The sequence below is a fragment of the Tyto alba genome, unplaced genomic scaffold (assembly GCF_018691265.1).
Source record: "Tyto alba isolate M040663 unplaced genomic scaffold, T.alba_DEE_v4.0 Super-Scaffold_28, whole genome shotgun sequence".
Lineage (NCBI taxonomy): Eukaryota > Metazoa > Chordata > Aves > Strigiformes > Tytonidae > Tyto > Tyto alba.
The window spans coordinates 3523167-3539190 of record NW_024881302.1 but is presented as its reverse complement, the minus strand read 5'-3'; the positions used below and the strand labels follow the sequence as shown (position 1 = coordinate 3539190).

The following is a 16024-nucleotide window of genomic DNA, read 5'->3' as shown; positions in this document are numbered from 1 at the left end:
TCGCGGTTCCAGAGGAGAGCTGTGCTTCATCTCCTCCCTTGAGAGTTGTTCCAGGAATCCAAAAAGCTGCTGATTGCCTTAAACGCAGGATCTGGCCTTAATTTGAGGAGCCGGAGAGGGCCTGGCGTGGGGGGCTCCCCCTGAAAACCCCCCTCTTTCATAGCGCTTTCCCTCTGAACAACTCCCATCAGCTTGCTCCTTAGCCTCATATCCCGGGCAGCTCGCCCTGCCGGCTGGCTCCCGTGGACACCCCCCTCCGTGGGTTCCCCCACCCGTGTCCCAAGGGCGACGGAACGCGGAACGCGGGGGCGCGGGAGGCGGCCGGAGCGGCGCGGCGGGTGCACGGCAGCGCCCGCCCGGACGCTTGAGGGGGACGGACGGGCCGGGACCGGCGGCGCTTCCGGTGTGCGGCGTGCGGGGCCTGGGGGGGGGGGGGGGGCGGGAAACGGGCCCGGCCCCCGCCATGGGCATCCTGGAGAAGATCTCCGAGATCGAGAAGGAGATCGCCCGCACGCAGAAGAACAAAGGTCCGGGGCGGGGGGAGGCGGGCGGGGGCTGAGGGGCCTGGGGATCGGAGCCCTTTGGGGGGGGCGTGGGGTGGTGGTGGAAGGGATCTGAGGGGAGAGGTGGTGGTTTGGGCGCTGAGGGAGGCGGGATGTGGGGTGGTTTGGGGGGGTGGTGGATGGGGGGGGGTGGCGGTTGATTGGGGGGGGTTGGAAGGGGTTTGAGGGGAGAGATGATGCTTTGAGCCACGGGGGAGGTGGGATGTGGGGTGGTTTGTGAAGCTGGGAGGGGGCTAGTGGATGATGGGGGGGGTTAGAAGGGATCTGAGGGAAGAGATGATGGTTTGGGCCACGGGGGAGGTGGGATGTGGGGTGTTTTATGAAGCTGGGGGGGGGGGCTCCCGGGGCTTGGCTCGGGGCCGTTGAGGCAGCAGGGTGAGCCCTGAGGCCGGGGGGGGGGGGGGGTTGCAAGGGGTGCCCCTCCAGGGGCCGCACGCCGGCGGGGGAGGGAGGGTCCGGAGCCCCGGTTGCACCCCCGGCTCTTCTCCGAGCTGGGTCAGGAACCCCAAGTCCGTGGGGTGCGCGGTTGTCTGCTGGGGGGGGCCGCTGGCTGGTTTAACTTAGAGGGGAGCGGGGAGCTGAGCTCCAGCTCCTCGGCTCCTGGCTGCTTCTGGGGGCATTAAGCTGTGGTAAATAATGGAAAGGAAAAATAGTGAAACCCATGATTGCCTGGGTTTTTCGCTTTTCCCTGTTACAAAGGGAAACAACTACCTTTTTTTTTTTTTTTTTTTTCTGTATCAGGTGTAAATCCAAGTGTTTTGCTAAGAATAAGTCAATAAACTACTTTCACGCACAAAAGCTCCAAGTTAAACGTGTCTTTAACACTTGTCAAGAAGAGGAGGGGGGAAATAAAATGTGTATCTTTGCAGTGTTGTGTGTGACTGGGAATAAGGAGGGGCCTTCGCCCAGGAGCGGCTGTTCCCGCCGTGGTCTCCCCCTCCTTAACTGGCTCCCTTCCCCCATTCGTTCCAGCACCTGTTCTCCCTCTGGCTTTGCTCCTTTTTACTCGGGGAATTTTTTGGCTGCTTATTTCCTTCGAGTCTGACTTTCTGTGCAGGATACCAGAAGGTTTGCTCTCAGCGGCCAATATTTCAGAAATGTTACAGGGTGCCTGGGGGATAGCTCGTGTGTGTGACAGCGCATAAGACATTGACTGAGATCCGTAGTGTTTCTTTTTAGGCAGGTTCTTATTTCTAGAAGTGAATTCTTGGCAACTTTCTGTCAACCAGTGTTTTGTGTTATTCCAGCCACTGAGTACCACCTCGGCCTGCTGAAGGCAAAGCTTGCAAAATACAGAGCTCAGTTGCTAGAACCCTCCAAATCCTCGGCTGCCAAAGGAGAAGGCTTCGATGTGATGAAATCTGGAGATGCCCGGGTGGCGCTGATCGGTTTTCCTTCTGTGGGTAAGGTCAGTGAGCGTCTGCGTTACCACGGGGCGTGTGTGTGTCCAGGTTTGTGGTTAGCAGTGCCTGTGAAGCAGACACCCATCTTCTCTTCATCTTTCTTGCCGTGACTTAACCGAAAGTTACAGCGAGGGGAAATTCTCCTTCCTCTTGTGCGCGGTGCCCTGGGATAATGGCCTGAAACTTTCTCTTGCCCAGCCACTGCACTGCTGAGAAAATAGGTGAGAGTAGGGGCTTTACCTTCATTCAGCGAAAGCGTTGGCTGTCCCATCACCACCACAGCCCCCACACGACTTCTCGAAGCCGAGGAACGCTTTGGTGTTACTTGTTTTGCTGAACGTTTACCGGCGCTTTCGTTTGTGTGTCTGGTGATGCTGGTCTCTTGCATTTCAGTCCACGTTTTTGAGTTTGATGACCTCGACTGCCAGTGAAGCTGCATCTTACGAGTTCACAACCCTGACGTGTATCCCTGGAGTCATAGAAGTAAGTAGGATTCTCCTCCCCTCAGCGCAGTAGTGGTGGCAGGAAACCCAGACGTGTAAATGTGTCTGTTTAAACCAGTTACACTCATGCTGCCACTGAGAAGCAGCGATATCCAAAGGGCTCTGCTGACTTCTGCTTTAAGCTTTAGGAGGTCTCGAGTGCTTGTGGTATCAGGTCTTCTGCAACCTGCAGTGCTGATTTAGCACTTCCCTAGCCTACATAACTCTTCAGGATTGACCGCCCGATGGGGGTTTCATGTGCTGTCGTTTGACTGACCAGAGCAATACGGCAATTCTCAGCTGAATTTTTTATAACCGCTATTGGCGCCATTGACCAGATGGCTGGAAACCTTGACAGATTTGTTTTTAATGAAGCTTTAAAAGAGGCAATCTGTACTGTGATCAATTTGGAAAGAAAATACAACTACTTCTGTCCTTGAGGAGTTTTATTAGCGGTGGCCTAAGCATCCATCAGTAAAGCAAATGATGAAGGGCATCAAACTGAAAAGTGTCCAAGAGTAATGAAAAAATCTGGGTCAGGATTGAAAGCGGAGTTAAATAATGAAAGTAACTGCATTGGTGTTAAAGTGAACACAAATATTGTAACGCATCCAAACGCAGCCGTGAGCTGCAGTCAGTCACTGAAGCCGTTACTGTGGACTTCACCGCAACAATAGCTTGAAAGCCAGTGCCCCTGCAGGTCTGATGAATGAAAGTTTCCCGTTATTTCCTGGTACTGTAACACCTGCAACACATCTGAACAGTTCTGAGCCATCTCATTAAGAGATGGTGGCACTTGCTTGTTACTGTGCTTTCTCATTAGATCAAAAAAATAAAATGTATTTTTTTTCCTTTCTGTTTCACCAACTCACGGTAACGTGACTGTTGTGCTCTTTTCCTGGTGCTTTGTCAAACTGCAATCGTGTGATGCTTTAGGAGGTCAGGACCTGGCGTACCGCAGTATGTGGTGGTGAACGCAGCTTTGTAGGAAACACTCTGGAGGTTGCCTCGACAAAACAGAGCTGTCAGCTTTGTGCAAAGTTGTCCTGCTCCCTCAGGTTCATTCAGTTCCAGCTTTGGACTCCTGCACATGCTTGGGGCTTTCGAGGCAGCTCAGCTGCCCTGCAAAAGGCTTTCAACTTTCCATCCTTTTGTTTCCTTTTCAGTACAAAGGAGCCAATATTCAGCTGCTGGATCTGCCTGGAATCATCGAAGGAGCAGCACAAGGTTGGCTGATCTCTGTGTTCATGTGAAGTAGGGATTTGCCCTCAGTAGTGTACTTGGGTGTCTCAAACGTTAGCAGGTTTCCTGGGCCAGTAGTTCCCACATTGGCTTTCCAAATTTTAGAGTCCTTGATCTTATGTGAGGCACGATTCTTATCCCTGAGCCCACATAAGATTCTATATGTAGCAGAAAGATGCTTTTCTGGAGGTGGGAGCCAAAGCAAGCCAGTCACTTCTCACCTTCCTGCGTGAGTGTTAGCTCGCTCATCTGTTTTCTGGTACAGAGGAAATCTAAAGAAAGATGCTGGAGAGGCGGAGGGGGAAATTACTGCTAAACAGTAACCTCTTTTGACTAATTCCCTGAGTGCCTACCAGTCCTCCCATGACTCCTTATTCTGGGGAGAGGTGTTGGCTTTGTCCCTCTGCTTCATCATTGTCCTGATTGGCTGGTCATGTCAGAAAATGCCTTAAAAAGCTCAGGAAAACCATGTCAGAAGATGCCTTAGGAAACTTTGGAAAATCTCCTGATGGTCTCTTCTTGAAGGAGCATGGCCTGGTTAATAAAGTGTCTCTCCTTTTTGAGCAGAAAGTACACGTAACACTGCAGAGGGGCCCACATCCCTGTTCTGGGTGAGCTGTCTCTGCTGCCTGGAGCTGCTACCGTTGCACATGGCTGGGGTTGTCTGTCCTGCTGGCAGAGATGTCGTTCCCACCCGTGCAGCCATACTCAGATAGCTTTACACTACATTTACACCAGCTTTACACTAGCTCATGTAACCCGTGGTGGAGGAGCAGCAGCAAAGAGTATTTGTTAGGGCTTGTGCTGGACGTAAGACAGTGTGGATGGACCAGATACACTTGGTTAGAGACCCCCCAGCAGCTGACTGCAGCCGGTGCAGCACTGCAGGATCTTTTTCCTTATTTCCAAGCAGCTGTTCAGGGCAGGAGTCCCCGTCTGCCGCAGGACTCGTAGCTGGTTTCTCTTTCTGATGTACGGCCATCTCCTCTCTTCTCAGGGAAGGGCAGAGGTCGGCAGGTGATAGCGGTGGCCAGGACAGCAGACGTCGTTATTATGATGCTGGATGCCACGAAGGGTGAAGTACAGAGGTGGGTGTGTGGAGCTGGGGGGTGCTGGGCCAGGTTCAGGGATTCCCACACACCCAGAAAACGTGCTAGCTCCCTGAAGCGTTGTCCCCTGCGTGTTGGGGAACCAGTACTTAAGCTGTTGAGTATGAGATGGAGGTTGCACTCCATTAGAAGCGTGCTCACTGACTGGCTTGAGCTTCTCAGCTGAAGGATCATTCCCACCGGATGGCTGCTCAGAGACAGGGATGTCAGCCTAGATTTCCCCCACAGACTGTCCTGCATTAGCTGTGGTCTTTTGATTGCAGTGAGAGCTTATGGCGAGGCTGTAGCAATGTGATGGTGAAAAAAAGGGAAGGCATCACCTGGCTGCGCTCAGTCTCACAGGCACTAATGTGCAGTGTCCCCGCAGGGCCTTGCTGGAGAAAGAACTGGAATCTGTAGGAATCCGGCTGAACAAAAGCAAACCAAACATCTACTTCAAGGTGAGGTTTCCTGGGCTGCTGGAAGCACAGCTTGTGTTCAGCTGCTTGCTCAAAGCTGAGGTCACTGTGTGCTGCCCCTCGTGTTGGGACAGACCGAAGGGGGCTTGCGGATTTTGCAGACTGTTTTTAAATTGCTTTATTGCCTCCCTTGCAGCCGAAGAAGGGTGGAGGCATCTCCTTCAACTCAACTGTCACGTTGACTCAGTGCTCTGAGAAGTTGGTACAGCTCATCCTCCATGAATATAGTATCCTTTCCTAAAATGGGAGACCCTCGAGCCATTGACAGCTCGTGAGTCAAGTGGTACCTGCAGTGGGACATCCCCGTTGTGCTTTTGGTGCTTGCTGGGCTGACAACAGGCTTTCAAAAGCAAGCTCAGCCTATTGGTTCACAGCAGCGTGTAGATACGTTGGGATTTGGGCCTTGACAGTGTTCACCTCAGAAATCTTCAATGCTGAGGTTCTCTTCAGGGAGGATTGTTCCCCTGATGAGTTCATCGACGTGATTGTAGGCAACAGGGTCTACATGCCGTGCCTCTACGTGAGTACCTTGGAAACAACCTGCCTTCTGCTGCACTGTGTGTCTGTTTTTTTCCTGAAGGGTCTTCCTGGTTCCTAAAGCAGTAACAGTTTGGGATTTAAGCGGTGGGAAGCACAGCTGAACAGGGAGGTTTTTATAATCATTTCACGCACGGCTGTATTCTGTGTGTGTTCCCTGTGCCCTCTTGTGGCTGGCTGCCGTGGAGCAGCTCGAGCTGCCTGTCCTGGTGACTTGGGGTTTGCTCCCACGGTGCGGAGTCCTCGATGCTCGGGCTTTCGCTACCGGTCCCTTGGGCCAGAGGTCACTTAATGGCTCTGCCTGATAGCGACCGGGTCTGTAGTGAAATCGCACCCCGAAGAACATGTTGGCTGTCATCCCAAAGGGAGAGCTTGAAAACGCCCAAACTTACATTTCAGCTTCTGAGGTTTAACGGTTTGTTTTACTTGGCTTGTTCTCTGGCTGACAGAATCTGATTTTCCGTTTCAGATGCTGGAACTACCTTGTTATACCTACACGTATGTGTCTGACTTCCTTGCAGTGTTGCTGAATTGACTTCCTAAAGGGTGTGTTGTTTTTCCTTTGACTTAGGTTTATAACAAGATTGACCAGATATCTATGGAGGAAGTGGATCGTCTTGCTCGGCGACCCCACAGTGTTGTAATCAGGTAGGAGCCTGTCACCCTGCCTGATGTGCTAGCCCAGATGATGTGGTGATTCGTTTCATACCCATTTGTACTTGCTTTTTTTTTTTTACAATTTTTTATCTCAACTTATGAGTTTCCCTTTCTTCCTCCAATTCCATCCTCCGGGGGGGGCAGGGTGAGTGAGTGGCTGGCATGGTGTTTGGCTGCTGCCTGGGTTTAAATCACAACAATAGCCCTTTCTCCAGTTTCTCCCCGGGCTGCCTGCAGGTGCTGGGGTAAGAGGCAGAGCCACTGTGCAGCTTTTTCCAGGCCTCCTTCCCCTGGAGAGGCAGGCTGCTTGGCTTCTCACACTGTCTGTGGGTCAGAGAAAGCCAGTCTAGCTTGTTTCCTTAGAAATGCTGATATATCTGACCAGGGCTTTGCTGTTTCAAAGCCTCTTGCCCTTCTGAAAGCCCTATTTATTTCATCTTGTGTTTTAGCTTTATGAGCCTTGTTAAAGGCCTTTCCCCTTGTTCTCTAGCACTTTAATAAGACATTTCACCTTGTTCTTCTGGATCTCTAAATCACAACAGCAGTAAACACAGTCATATTCCTGGTGCTTTGCAGCTGTGGCATGAAACTGAACCTGGACTACTTGCTGGAGAAGCTCTGGGAATACCTGGCACTTACCTGCATCTACACCAAGAAACGAGGACGTAAGTGACCATTAACTGAACGGGAGGTTGTGAGCAGGCACAAAGTGCTGCTGCTCCTCAAAGGCAGACAGGCTGCCAGCAGGGCTTGGATGCCTGGCTGTCAGTGATCTCTTGTGTCTTGGAAATGTTGCAATTACGCTCCCCCTAACCAGCTTCCAGCTCTTGGGAAATGCTTTCTGTTCCACCTGATCCAGCCGTGCATGTATTCCACCGCGGCCATCCTACTGTCTCTGCACTAAAAGAGCTGAATTTTCATAAGACTTTGCATGGTGGTATAAGGAAATGGTGTGCAAGTTCACCGCTTTCTTCCTTACTGTGCACACTCTGAAATGTTCAGCCCATCGCTACCCAGAAGAGGTTTCCTGTTCCTGCTGTGAGAGGTCTGGCAGTTCCCATGCCAGGCTCCTGAGGCTCAGGGATGCCTTTGATCCTCCTTTGGCTTTATAATTCACTTGCAGCTTCTCCCAGTGATGAAGGCACATCTATAACTTGTTCTTGTTTTGTTGTGAACAGCTGTGACTGGACTTGGGTGGTTGTGAGGAGATTAAGGAACTTTCTGTGAGCTTGTTAAGCCGTGAAATCTTGGGGATTTTACAGAAAACTGCGGAGTAGTTGGGTTTTACGTGAGCAGGTGTGTTTTGACTTGGGTGGTTTTATTTGTCCTAAGTCAAGTATGTGGAATGGAGTTGGAGCAGGTGGATTGTGAGGAAGCTGTTGACTGGGTGGCGTGGGTAACTGTCCCTGTGGGTACTGGAGTGTCTGCAGAACGGATTTCATGCTTTCAAGTACCCGGATACACGTGCCAGCTCCCAGACAGAACAGGTAACAGGAGGAATTTGGGTGTAGTGACCACAAGGCAATGTGAGATGGTGTCAGCATATTGGAACACACTTGATGGAAATCCAATGCTTTTTTCCTCCCCCCTCCTGCTTCTCCACAGAGAGACCAGACTTTACAGATGCCATTATTCTACGGAAAGGGGCCTCTGTGGAGCATGTGGTGAGTTCTCTGCCTCTTTTACCTGTCCTTGTCTGCAGCAGGCAGGTTTCTCTTGGAGCCTGCTATGATTTCTGCTTTATAAAGCTTGGGACATGTCAGCGTTTAGTTGGGCTCCTCCCTTTTGTTACCTTTATTGATTCTGTCTGCCTCAAGTTGATTTCCTAGATGCTATGAAAGGCTAGAAAAAAAATTACTTATTGCAGTCCAGTGAAAAATCACATGGAAGAGATGGAGTGGAGCTTTATGTGGACTGGTGATTCCTGTGTGTCTATTCTCTATTCTTTCAGGTGCTGTTACCTGGCTCCTAAAGTCACTAATGTAATTTCTGACATAGACCTGAGTTGCTTCTAGTTCCTGGATATTGAGCAAGTTGTTTGCAGAGTGATGTCATTGAACTGCCTCACGTACTGTCTGTCTGTCTTGCAGTGCCATCGAATTCACAGATCGTTAGCCAGCCAGTTCAAATATGCCTTGGTGTGGGTAAGTGTTCAACAGCAAATGAAATCCCTGTCCTTGGGTGTCTCTGGTCTTCTCCTAACCCTTCTCCTCCTTTTGTTTTAAAGGGGACGAGCACAAAATACAGCCCTCAAAGAGTGGGCTTAACCCATATGATGGAGCATGAAGATGTCATTCAGATCGTGAAGAAGTAGCCCTCTTTGCTGGTGCCTGGCCTTGTCTTGGATCACTAGAATTGGAACTGATCGTATAACAGCAAAACAAAACAAATATTAAAAAAAAAAAAAAAAAAAAGGAGAAAAAAAAAAAAAAAAGGAAAAAGGGAGACGTGTTCCACAGTGAAGAAAGCTTCCGTGAAGCTCCTTTTCCTGGAGAAAGGCAGAAAATGAGGCTACTGTATGTGCAGGTGGGGATGGGGAAGATGGGTTTCCATCTTGCAGCATTTCAGGCGAAGTTATGTTTCTTAACAATAAAAAAGGAGCCAGTTCTTCTAGGACACAGTTCCCACAGGCAGCAATGTCCTGCCCCTAGTAGGGTTTGCACGTGGATCCATGTGTTAACCTACCAGTGAGCAAATCTGGCCTTGTGCTTTGGGACAGGGAAGCCAGGGCTGAGAAAACATTGCTGATGCTTTCCTGCTTGTCTGTTCACTTAATTTAAGCACTGATCTGAAAGGGAAACAAAGTTCTTCCTCCCCTGCTTATTGGACATGTTGTCTCTGCAGCTTTCACCGTTGGAGACTTCTGTCTCTGCATCTGAGACAACTCCTGGTGAATTTGTAATGGTCCCACCTTAATTAACACTAGGACGTGGCAGTCTGTGCCTCTCCTTAGCTCTGCAGTAGGGTTTGTAGGACATCCCGGTCCAACTGGTACTGAGAGACGAGAAATGAAACCTTGTTAACGAATGATTAACCCAACCAAACTGCAGCAGGGTACGATCAAAGAGCCACAGTCTGCAGTGAGGATTCACCTCTGGCATATCACTCGTCCAAGGAGCTGTCTTGGGAGTTTCTTCCTTTGCTCTTGTCCTGCCTGTTAGTCCCCAGGAGTATTGCTGGGGATCTCCTTTCTCAATCATGCCCCTAAATTCCAGTAACAGCTCTTTGAGCTCAAAGTACCATCCCATGCCATGGGTTTTACCCCAGCCCTGTTAATCATTGTTGCTTGTCTGGATATTTTTCATCAGAAATCTGGGATTTTTCTAATCCTGCTTTTTCATTGAGTACTGATGCTAAACAATTCAGAGTGCCTGATAGAGAACAGCTCTTTCCTTCTGGGATCAAGAGTTGCCAATAGCTTTTATTTTCTCTCATTGAAAAAGGGTTCGGTCTGATGTGGATTCTTAACTGTGAGGACAGGTCTGATAGCAAACTTGTCTGAGCAGGGCTCCTTCCCTCTCCTTTGTGCTCCTCCCCACCCCTCACAAACTGATCGAGCAGAAATGGAAGGATTATTTTATTTGAGAAAATAAAAGTTGCTATTTCATGTGAGCTGTAGGTGTCTGCCTGCAGTGGGTAGATGATTTGGTCTATTTTCTAACTCTCTTTCTTTACCTTCGGCCACCTGAGGAATCCTGGATGCTGTTGCAGGAGGTTGTAGGGGGAGGAATAGATTGTGAAGCGGCTGCAAGAGGGCTTTGAGGCTGGAGGGGACTTGATGAGGTGTGATGGGAGATAAATAGATATTATACACAATACCCAGGCTAAGAAGGTGACTTTGAACTCTGTAAGTTCCCTTGCCTGTCCCTGGCATTGTTCACAGCTGGAGTGCAGAGCAAATCCCGACCGCGGTGGCAGCTAGCGGAGAATGAGCTCCAAATTAGCCGCATTATGCCTGAGCTGGCTGCAGAAAGCAGGCACTTCTCTGTGTGAATTGGGTGGGATGCCGTTCCAGCACATTAACTCGCCCTTTACATTTCCTGTGAAGGTTGCACAGGCAGAGCTGCCCGCACAAAGAGTTCCTTTGGTTTCATTTTGTCCCCGAGTTTTCGACTTTTCGCTCCAAACCCGGGAGCCTGCCAAGCCCCGGCACGCGGATGGGCAGCGGCTTCATCCTTAGGCCAGGTAGTGTGTGGAGTTGGGGAAATGATTGGTGCTTGCGTGAGGCTGAAATGCACCTGCTAAAACACATCCTTGGTTAGTGCCTGCCTCTCGGTGTGTTTGGGTTTCGAATTGACTAGTCTAGCATGCCATCGTTAAAAAGCCCTCTGTCTAATTAGCCTTACTCTTCATTTAGGAAATTGGGCATTTTATCCTGTTCGGAATGAACCGACACATGATTAAATTTGGAATGGGGATGAAGTAAAAATAGTTAAGCCAGAAGAAGCTAACTTCTTTTTTTAGTGAGGGTAGCCTTTTTGCAAGCAAGTTTTATAGCTGTGTTTGAAAATGTGTGCATTTAATTGCAGTGTTCATTCTTCCAGACGGCTTCCCTAATTGTTCTGCGCTAACGTTAAAAGCTGCAAACATTGCAGTTCAGCGCAGGAGCAGGTTTGCCTGAAGATCTCTCTGAATCCTGAGAAAACAAGGTCCTAAGGGTGGTGATGGTGGGGGGGAAAGCTACTGCAGCATAAAGGATTGTACGGGAGGCTCCTGAGGGTGATGGAATTGGCCAGACCCCTCGTTAGCTCCGTGGGGAGATGTGCTCAGAGCCTTCTCGCCGTGTTTGGAGAAGGCTTGCTTCTGTCTTAGGAGGGTGGTGGTGATGGGGGGGGGGGGGTGATTGCAGGCAGGAGCTGTGGGTTTGCCCCCCCCCCCCCCCCCCCCCTTGAATTGCAGCATGCTGCCTTTTCTCCGCTGTACCGAGGGAAAGCTTGGCTGGATGATGCTTGGAGAAAACCGGGCTGGTGGGCTGCTCTTCTGCACCGCATCCCCCCTGCTCTATCAGCCAACTCCGGTTTTGTTAGCGCCGTACCCAGCTCCCGGGGCGGGGGGGGTGGTTACCCAGCTCCCGGGGTGGGAGGGGGGGGTACCCAGCTCCCGGGGCGGGGGGGTGGGGGCTGCACGGATCCTGCCCTGGCCCTGGGCTTTGCTCGCCGGGTGCGGCCGTGCAGCGCGGCTGAGCTGCGCTCCAGGTGTGAAGCGGAGTGGATCGGCTTCGGCACAGCCCATCAGCCACCCTCCATCTAGTCCTGGAAACAGCCACGGCCCGAGGCGTGCTCTGTTTAAAATGCCTGTTCCAGGCAATCAAGCAGGTTTGATTGGCTGAACACTCCTTTTATAATTTAATTTAGTCAGGAATCGTTTGCGAGGTAATAAAAAGAGACTCTGACTCCAAATACATTCATTTAATTCAATGAGAGACAGTTACTGCGGCGGGCTCGCCTCAGCCAGCTTCCCTCACCCCATCACGCTGACATCTTAAAGTGCTGCTCAGGGCTGTATATAAGAGTCACGATCCGCAGTGACAGCTTAATTGTTTCAAATGCTGACAAGGGTCACCCCAACCAGCCATCGCGCATTGTGTGGGGCTGGCTCGGGAGGCTGCGGAGAAGAGGATTTATGGCTGGCAAATAGTTTTGAATTCCTCTGGTTGCGCCTGCTAAATGATGAACCTGCCCCTTGGGGATTGGGGCTATTGATTGTAATTTGCAGTTAAGCCCTCGCTTTCTGAGGAATCAGCATAATAAATACCCACCGCATTACGGCTGGGACGTGTCTGCATGGAGGAGGAGGAGGAGGAGGAGGAGGAGGAGGAGGAGGAAACTCGGGCGGTGCAGCGCCTGCAGCAGGATGCTCTCGCTGCCCCTGGATTTGGGAGAACCGCTGGAAAACGGTCCCCGGTTTGGTGTGATGCAGGAACCTGGTGCTGGAGGAAGGGAGGATGGAGCTTTGGGGAGGTTCTTTGCCTGCAGGATGGCGGATGTTTTGGGGAGGGCAGGTGGAAATGCCCCGCTCATCCCGAGGAGGGGAGGGCGGTGCGGTGGGGTTGGGTTGATGGGTGTCCAAATCTCTGCTCCGTCTCCGGCCTCTGGAGCTGGTTGGTCCCTGTGCTATTTTGGAGAGGGGCGGGAGGGGGGGTTTGTCTGTGCGTTCACCCCCACATCCCTGTGATTTTTCCCAAACTCGCGTGGGTTTGGGGGCAGGAATGAGTCCAAGGCTGTTCACGCCTGGGGTTGGTGACACAGATCTACATCCCAGGAGGAAAAGGGGCTGTGGGGCTGTCCGGCTGTGTGGCCGGGGGAGGAAGGGACGGGGACCACAAGACGAGGGGAGGGGGACCGGAGCTGGCTGCCCCTCCAGCTGCTCCCTCCCCAGCTCTGCGGAGGGAAGATTAGCTCCCTTCCCTCCGCTCGTGAGTGGAGATGAGAATAATAGCAGTCATCAAATATGCATTGGATAGCAGCAGCCTGCAGCTGCCGTGCAGCAAATATGGTCCTGCAGCTGCCGGGGGAGTGACGGGCCCCGGCGAGGAGGGAGGCCAGGAGCTGGGGGGGTTTCGGGCAGCACCGAGCCAGCCCGGTGCCATGTGGGCAAGCTAGGCTACCCCAGGTGAGTGGCTGGGAGTCCCCCGGCCGGGTGGCATGTCCCTTGGGCTGGTGGAGGCCACAGTGGGAAGGGTCAGGGAGGGATCTTGTTGGTCCTTATGCAAATGCTGTGGTGTGGGGCTCAGCTCCTCCGCATCGGGGTGTACGGTGTCGTCTCGTCTCTGGTTGTCCCCGCCTGTCCGCTCACTGCTTTTATTCTCTCTTATCTCACCTTCCCCACAGTCCAGCTGCCCTCCAGAGCAGAGCTTCCCCCCCTAACCCCCCCCCCTCCTTCGCCAGGAGCCACTGCCCCACATCTCCTACAGCTCCTTCCCCAAATTCCTTTCGCTTTGGGGCTGTTTTACCCCAGCAAAGCTGCCTGGCTCCACAGCTGAGCTCGGCGGGACCCCTGGGCTCAGCTCCGGGGCCGAGGCGATAGCACAGGGCTGTGGCCTGGCTCCAAGGCCACCAGCCAGCGTACCTGGGCGCCTGCCAGCACTAAGCCCAGGATGGATCATGCCCAACTGGTCTTTGCTTCCAGCAGCTGCTCCGGTGTCTCTTCCCCCCATAACACCTCCCTCGTGGGCAGCTCGGTGTCAGGCAGCAGCCAGCGGGCAAGGACGTGGGGTGCGTCACCTGGGAGATGCTGGGTCCCCATCCTCAGTTTGGAGAGGGGAACTGGAAGGGGTGGAAATTACCCAGTTCAGGGGAGTGATGTGCTCGGAGGGGCAAGGAGAGACCCCCTCGGGGCTTGGAGGGCCATGCTGCTGTCACGTTGCCTGTTGCTGGAAGGGTCCAGCCTCTCGCCGTGCTGCCGGCATCCCTGGAGCTTCGTGGGCTGGAGCAGCGAGAGCTGGGGCTGCACGGGGGCGTTTGGAAGTGGAGGCCCAAGGATGCCGAACTGGTGCCAGGGGAGGGGATGCGATGGGAGATGTCACAGCCGGGAGGTGCCTCCTCGGCTGGGCTGGCTCCGCGGGGCCCGGCTGCGGCGGGGCCGGCGTGGTGTGGTGTGGTGGCACGGAGCCCTGCTCCAGCTGTAACTGGAAACAGGTTGTAAGCGGACCCGGGGCCGGCTGGTGACCGCAGACCTGCCTGGAGACGGTGGAGCTGCCGCCCCGGGAGCTCTGCCCCGCAGATGCCGGTGCTCCAAAGGTACGGTCCCGGGCAGCCGCGCGTCGTGCCGGGCTGGGGCGGGAGAAGCAGAACCACGGTGGCCAAATTCTCCCTCCTCTTTCTGCACCCAGCTGTGGCACGGCCCCGGGCTGTGGCGGTGGGACAGGGGCTGCCCTGGGCCGTGTCCCGGGGGTGAGGTGACTTTTCCTGGCTCAGCCACGTGGCTGGAGCCGTTCAGGGGTGACAGGGTCAGCGGCTGCCCTGGGCATCTTCTCCCAGAGCCCCGGTCCCCACTGGCACCCCAAGGAACCCCTCACTGCCAGGCTTTGCACCCAGGGTCCCTCCCGTGTCCTTTTGCTGGATGCAAACCCTGGAAACAGCCTCCAAGTGTGGGTGCCTCACGGTTCGGGGTTCATGGCCATGGATTCCCCCTCCACTCTACAGCATCTCCCACCGTCCCCACGCGTCTGGGCACGCGTGATGCTTCCCCAGCTCTGCTGTGTTAATGGCAGGTGATCGCTATGCCCGTGGATGAATAACCCGGGGAGGTGTGGCAGGGTGCAGTATAGGGGCTGGAAAAGTGGAAGGCAGCTGCTGCGTGGGATGGAGCCGGCTGGGCTGAGGCCAGGCTGCCTGCTCTCTTTTGCTCTCCCTTCCTCTGCGTCTCCTCTTGGAGAGCCCTTATCACAGGCAGGCACCGTGGGCACGGCCGTGACAATTTCATGGGGACCCGTGCCAGCGCTGCGGGGCACAGAGAGTACCGCTGCTCCCTCCTCTGCCCTGCCTGGCTCAGCCGAGGGTGGTGGGGATGGAAATAGGGACTACGGGGGGGCAGTGGGATGGAGGTGGGGACCTGCAGCAGCTTCTCCCCAGCTGGGTACCCCCTTGCTTGCTGCCAGCCGCCGGGGGAGAGGCTGTGGCCGTGGTTGTTCTCGCCTCAGCGTGGGGCCCAGGTGTCTCTCCGTGCGCCCGTGCTGGGAGGAGGGACGGGGCGGTGGTAGGGACCGGGCGCCTCGGGCTCTGCTGATGCTCTTTCCCGCTGATCCCAAGCTCGTGTGCACCCCATAAACCCTCTCCTGATACCTGCGGGGTGCCTCCCCTCCTGCTCCGTCCCTCTGCTCTCCCTGCAGCTCCGGGACAGCCTCCCTCTGTGCAGACCCCACCGGGGTGTGTCTGGCCCAGAAATTAATGCAGGGAGGAAGCCAAAGCCATCAGATCATGGCTGATGCCTCCGCTGCTGCAAACGTGTCAAGGAGAGACCGGGCTGGGGAGAAGACAAGACCGTGGGGTGTCAACCACGGGGTTCTCCTGGTCTTGGACTGAACGGGTCCAGCAATTGCTGCTGGTTCTTGGGATCCCCCCAGCTGCTGCACAGCTGGATGCTGCTGTTGCTGCTGCACAGCTGGATGCTGCTGTCGCTGCTCCTCCCCCGGGTCTCCCCAAACACTCGCTGTGAGGGGGGTGGAGTGGGAGCTGCCCCTGCCCGCTGGCGATCCGCGCAGGGCAGCAAGTTCCCACTCGCCGGCTGCTTAAACTTTCATGAAGCTGCAGCCTCAAGAATCCAGCCGCGGCATTAACATTTGATGGGGTCATCCTGCGCCTGGGCACGGGTGTGTGCAAACGCACCCCGCCGGCACCTTCACGCCCACACGACGTGCGTGGGGTGTATGTGGGGGGTACCCCCGGGGGCTCCTGGCTCCTCTCTGCTTCCCCGGGGCAGGGGGGCTGTGGGGTTTGCTCGGGGGTGTGTGTGGGGGGGTTCCTCCCGTGCCGTGCTCCCGGTGCCGCGGCGGCGCGTGCCTTGGGCTCTGCAAAATTGTCTCCTCTCTCTCGGTGCCGCGGTTTGGCTTTGCGGGGTTAAATAAATCCCTGG

General features: G+C 54.0%; 1 protein-coding gene across 1 annotated transcript; it reads left to right on the top strand.

Moving 5' to 3' along the window:
* Positions 1-401: 401 nt before the first annotated feature.
* DRG2 (developmentally regulated GTP binding protein 2) lies at positions 402-10063 on the top strand. The gene is made up of 13 exons (XM_042798800.1): positions 402-527; positions 1811-1971; positions 2360-2449; positions 3615-3675; positions 4688-4778; positions 5167-5239; positions 5394-5484; positions 5680-5777; positions 6366-6442; positions 7028-7116; positions 8057-8115; positions 8542-8595; positions 8679-10063. The coding sequence occupies exons 1-13, from the start codon at positions 464-466 to the stop codon at positions 8763-8765; spliced, it is 1095 nt and encodes a 364-aa protein (XP_042654734.1). The 5' UTR covers positions 402-463; the 3' UTR covers positions 8766-10063.
* Positions 10064-16024: the final 5961 nt, after the last annotated feature.

Excerpts from the sequence above, each read along its gene's own strand:
- DRG2 (XM_042798800.1), top strand. The coding sequence starts at position 464 with ATGGGCATCCTGGAGAAGATCTCCGAGATCGAGAAGGAGATCGCCCGC. Across the intron at positions 1,972-2,359 it reads GTTTTCCTTCTGTGGGTAAG|TCCACGTTTTTGAGTTTGAT; the intron begins GTCAGTGAGCGT and ends CTTGCATTTCAG. Across the intron at positions 5,240-5,393 it reads AACCAAACATCTACTTCAAG|CCGAAGAAGGGTGGAGGCAT; the intron begins GTGAGGTTTCCT and ends CCTCCCTTGCAG.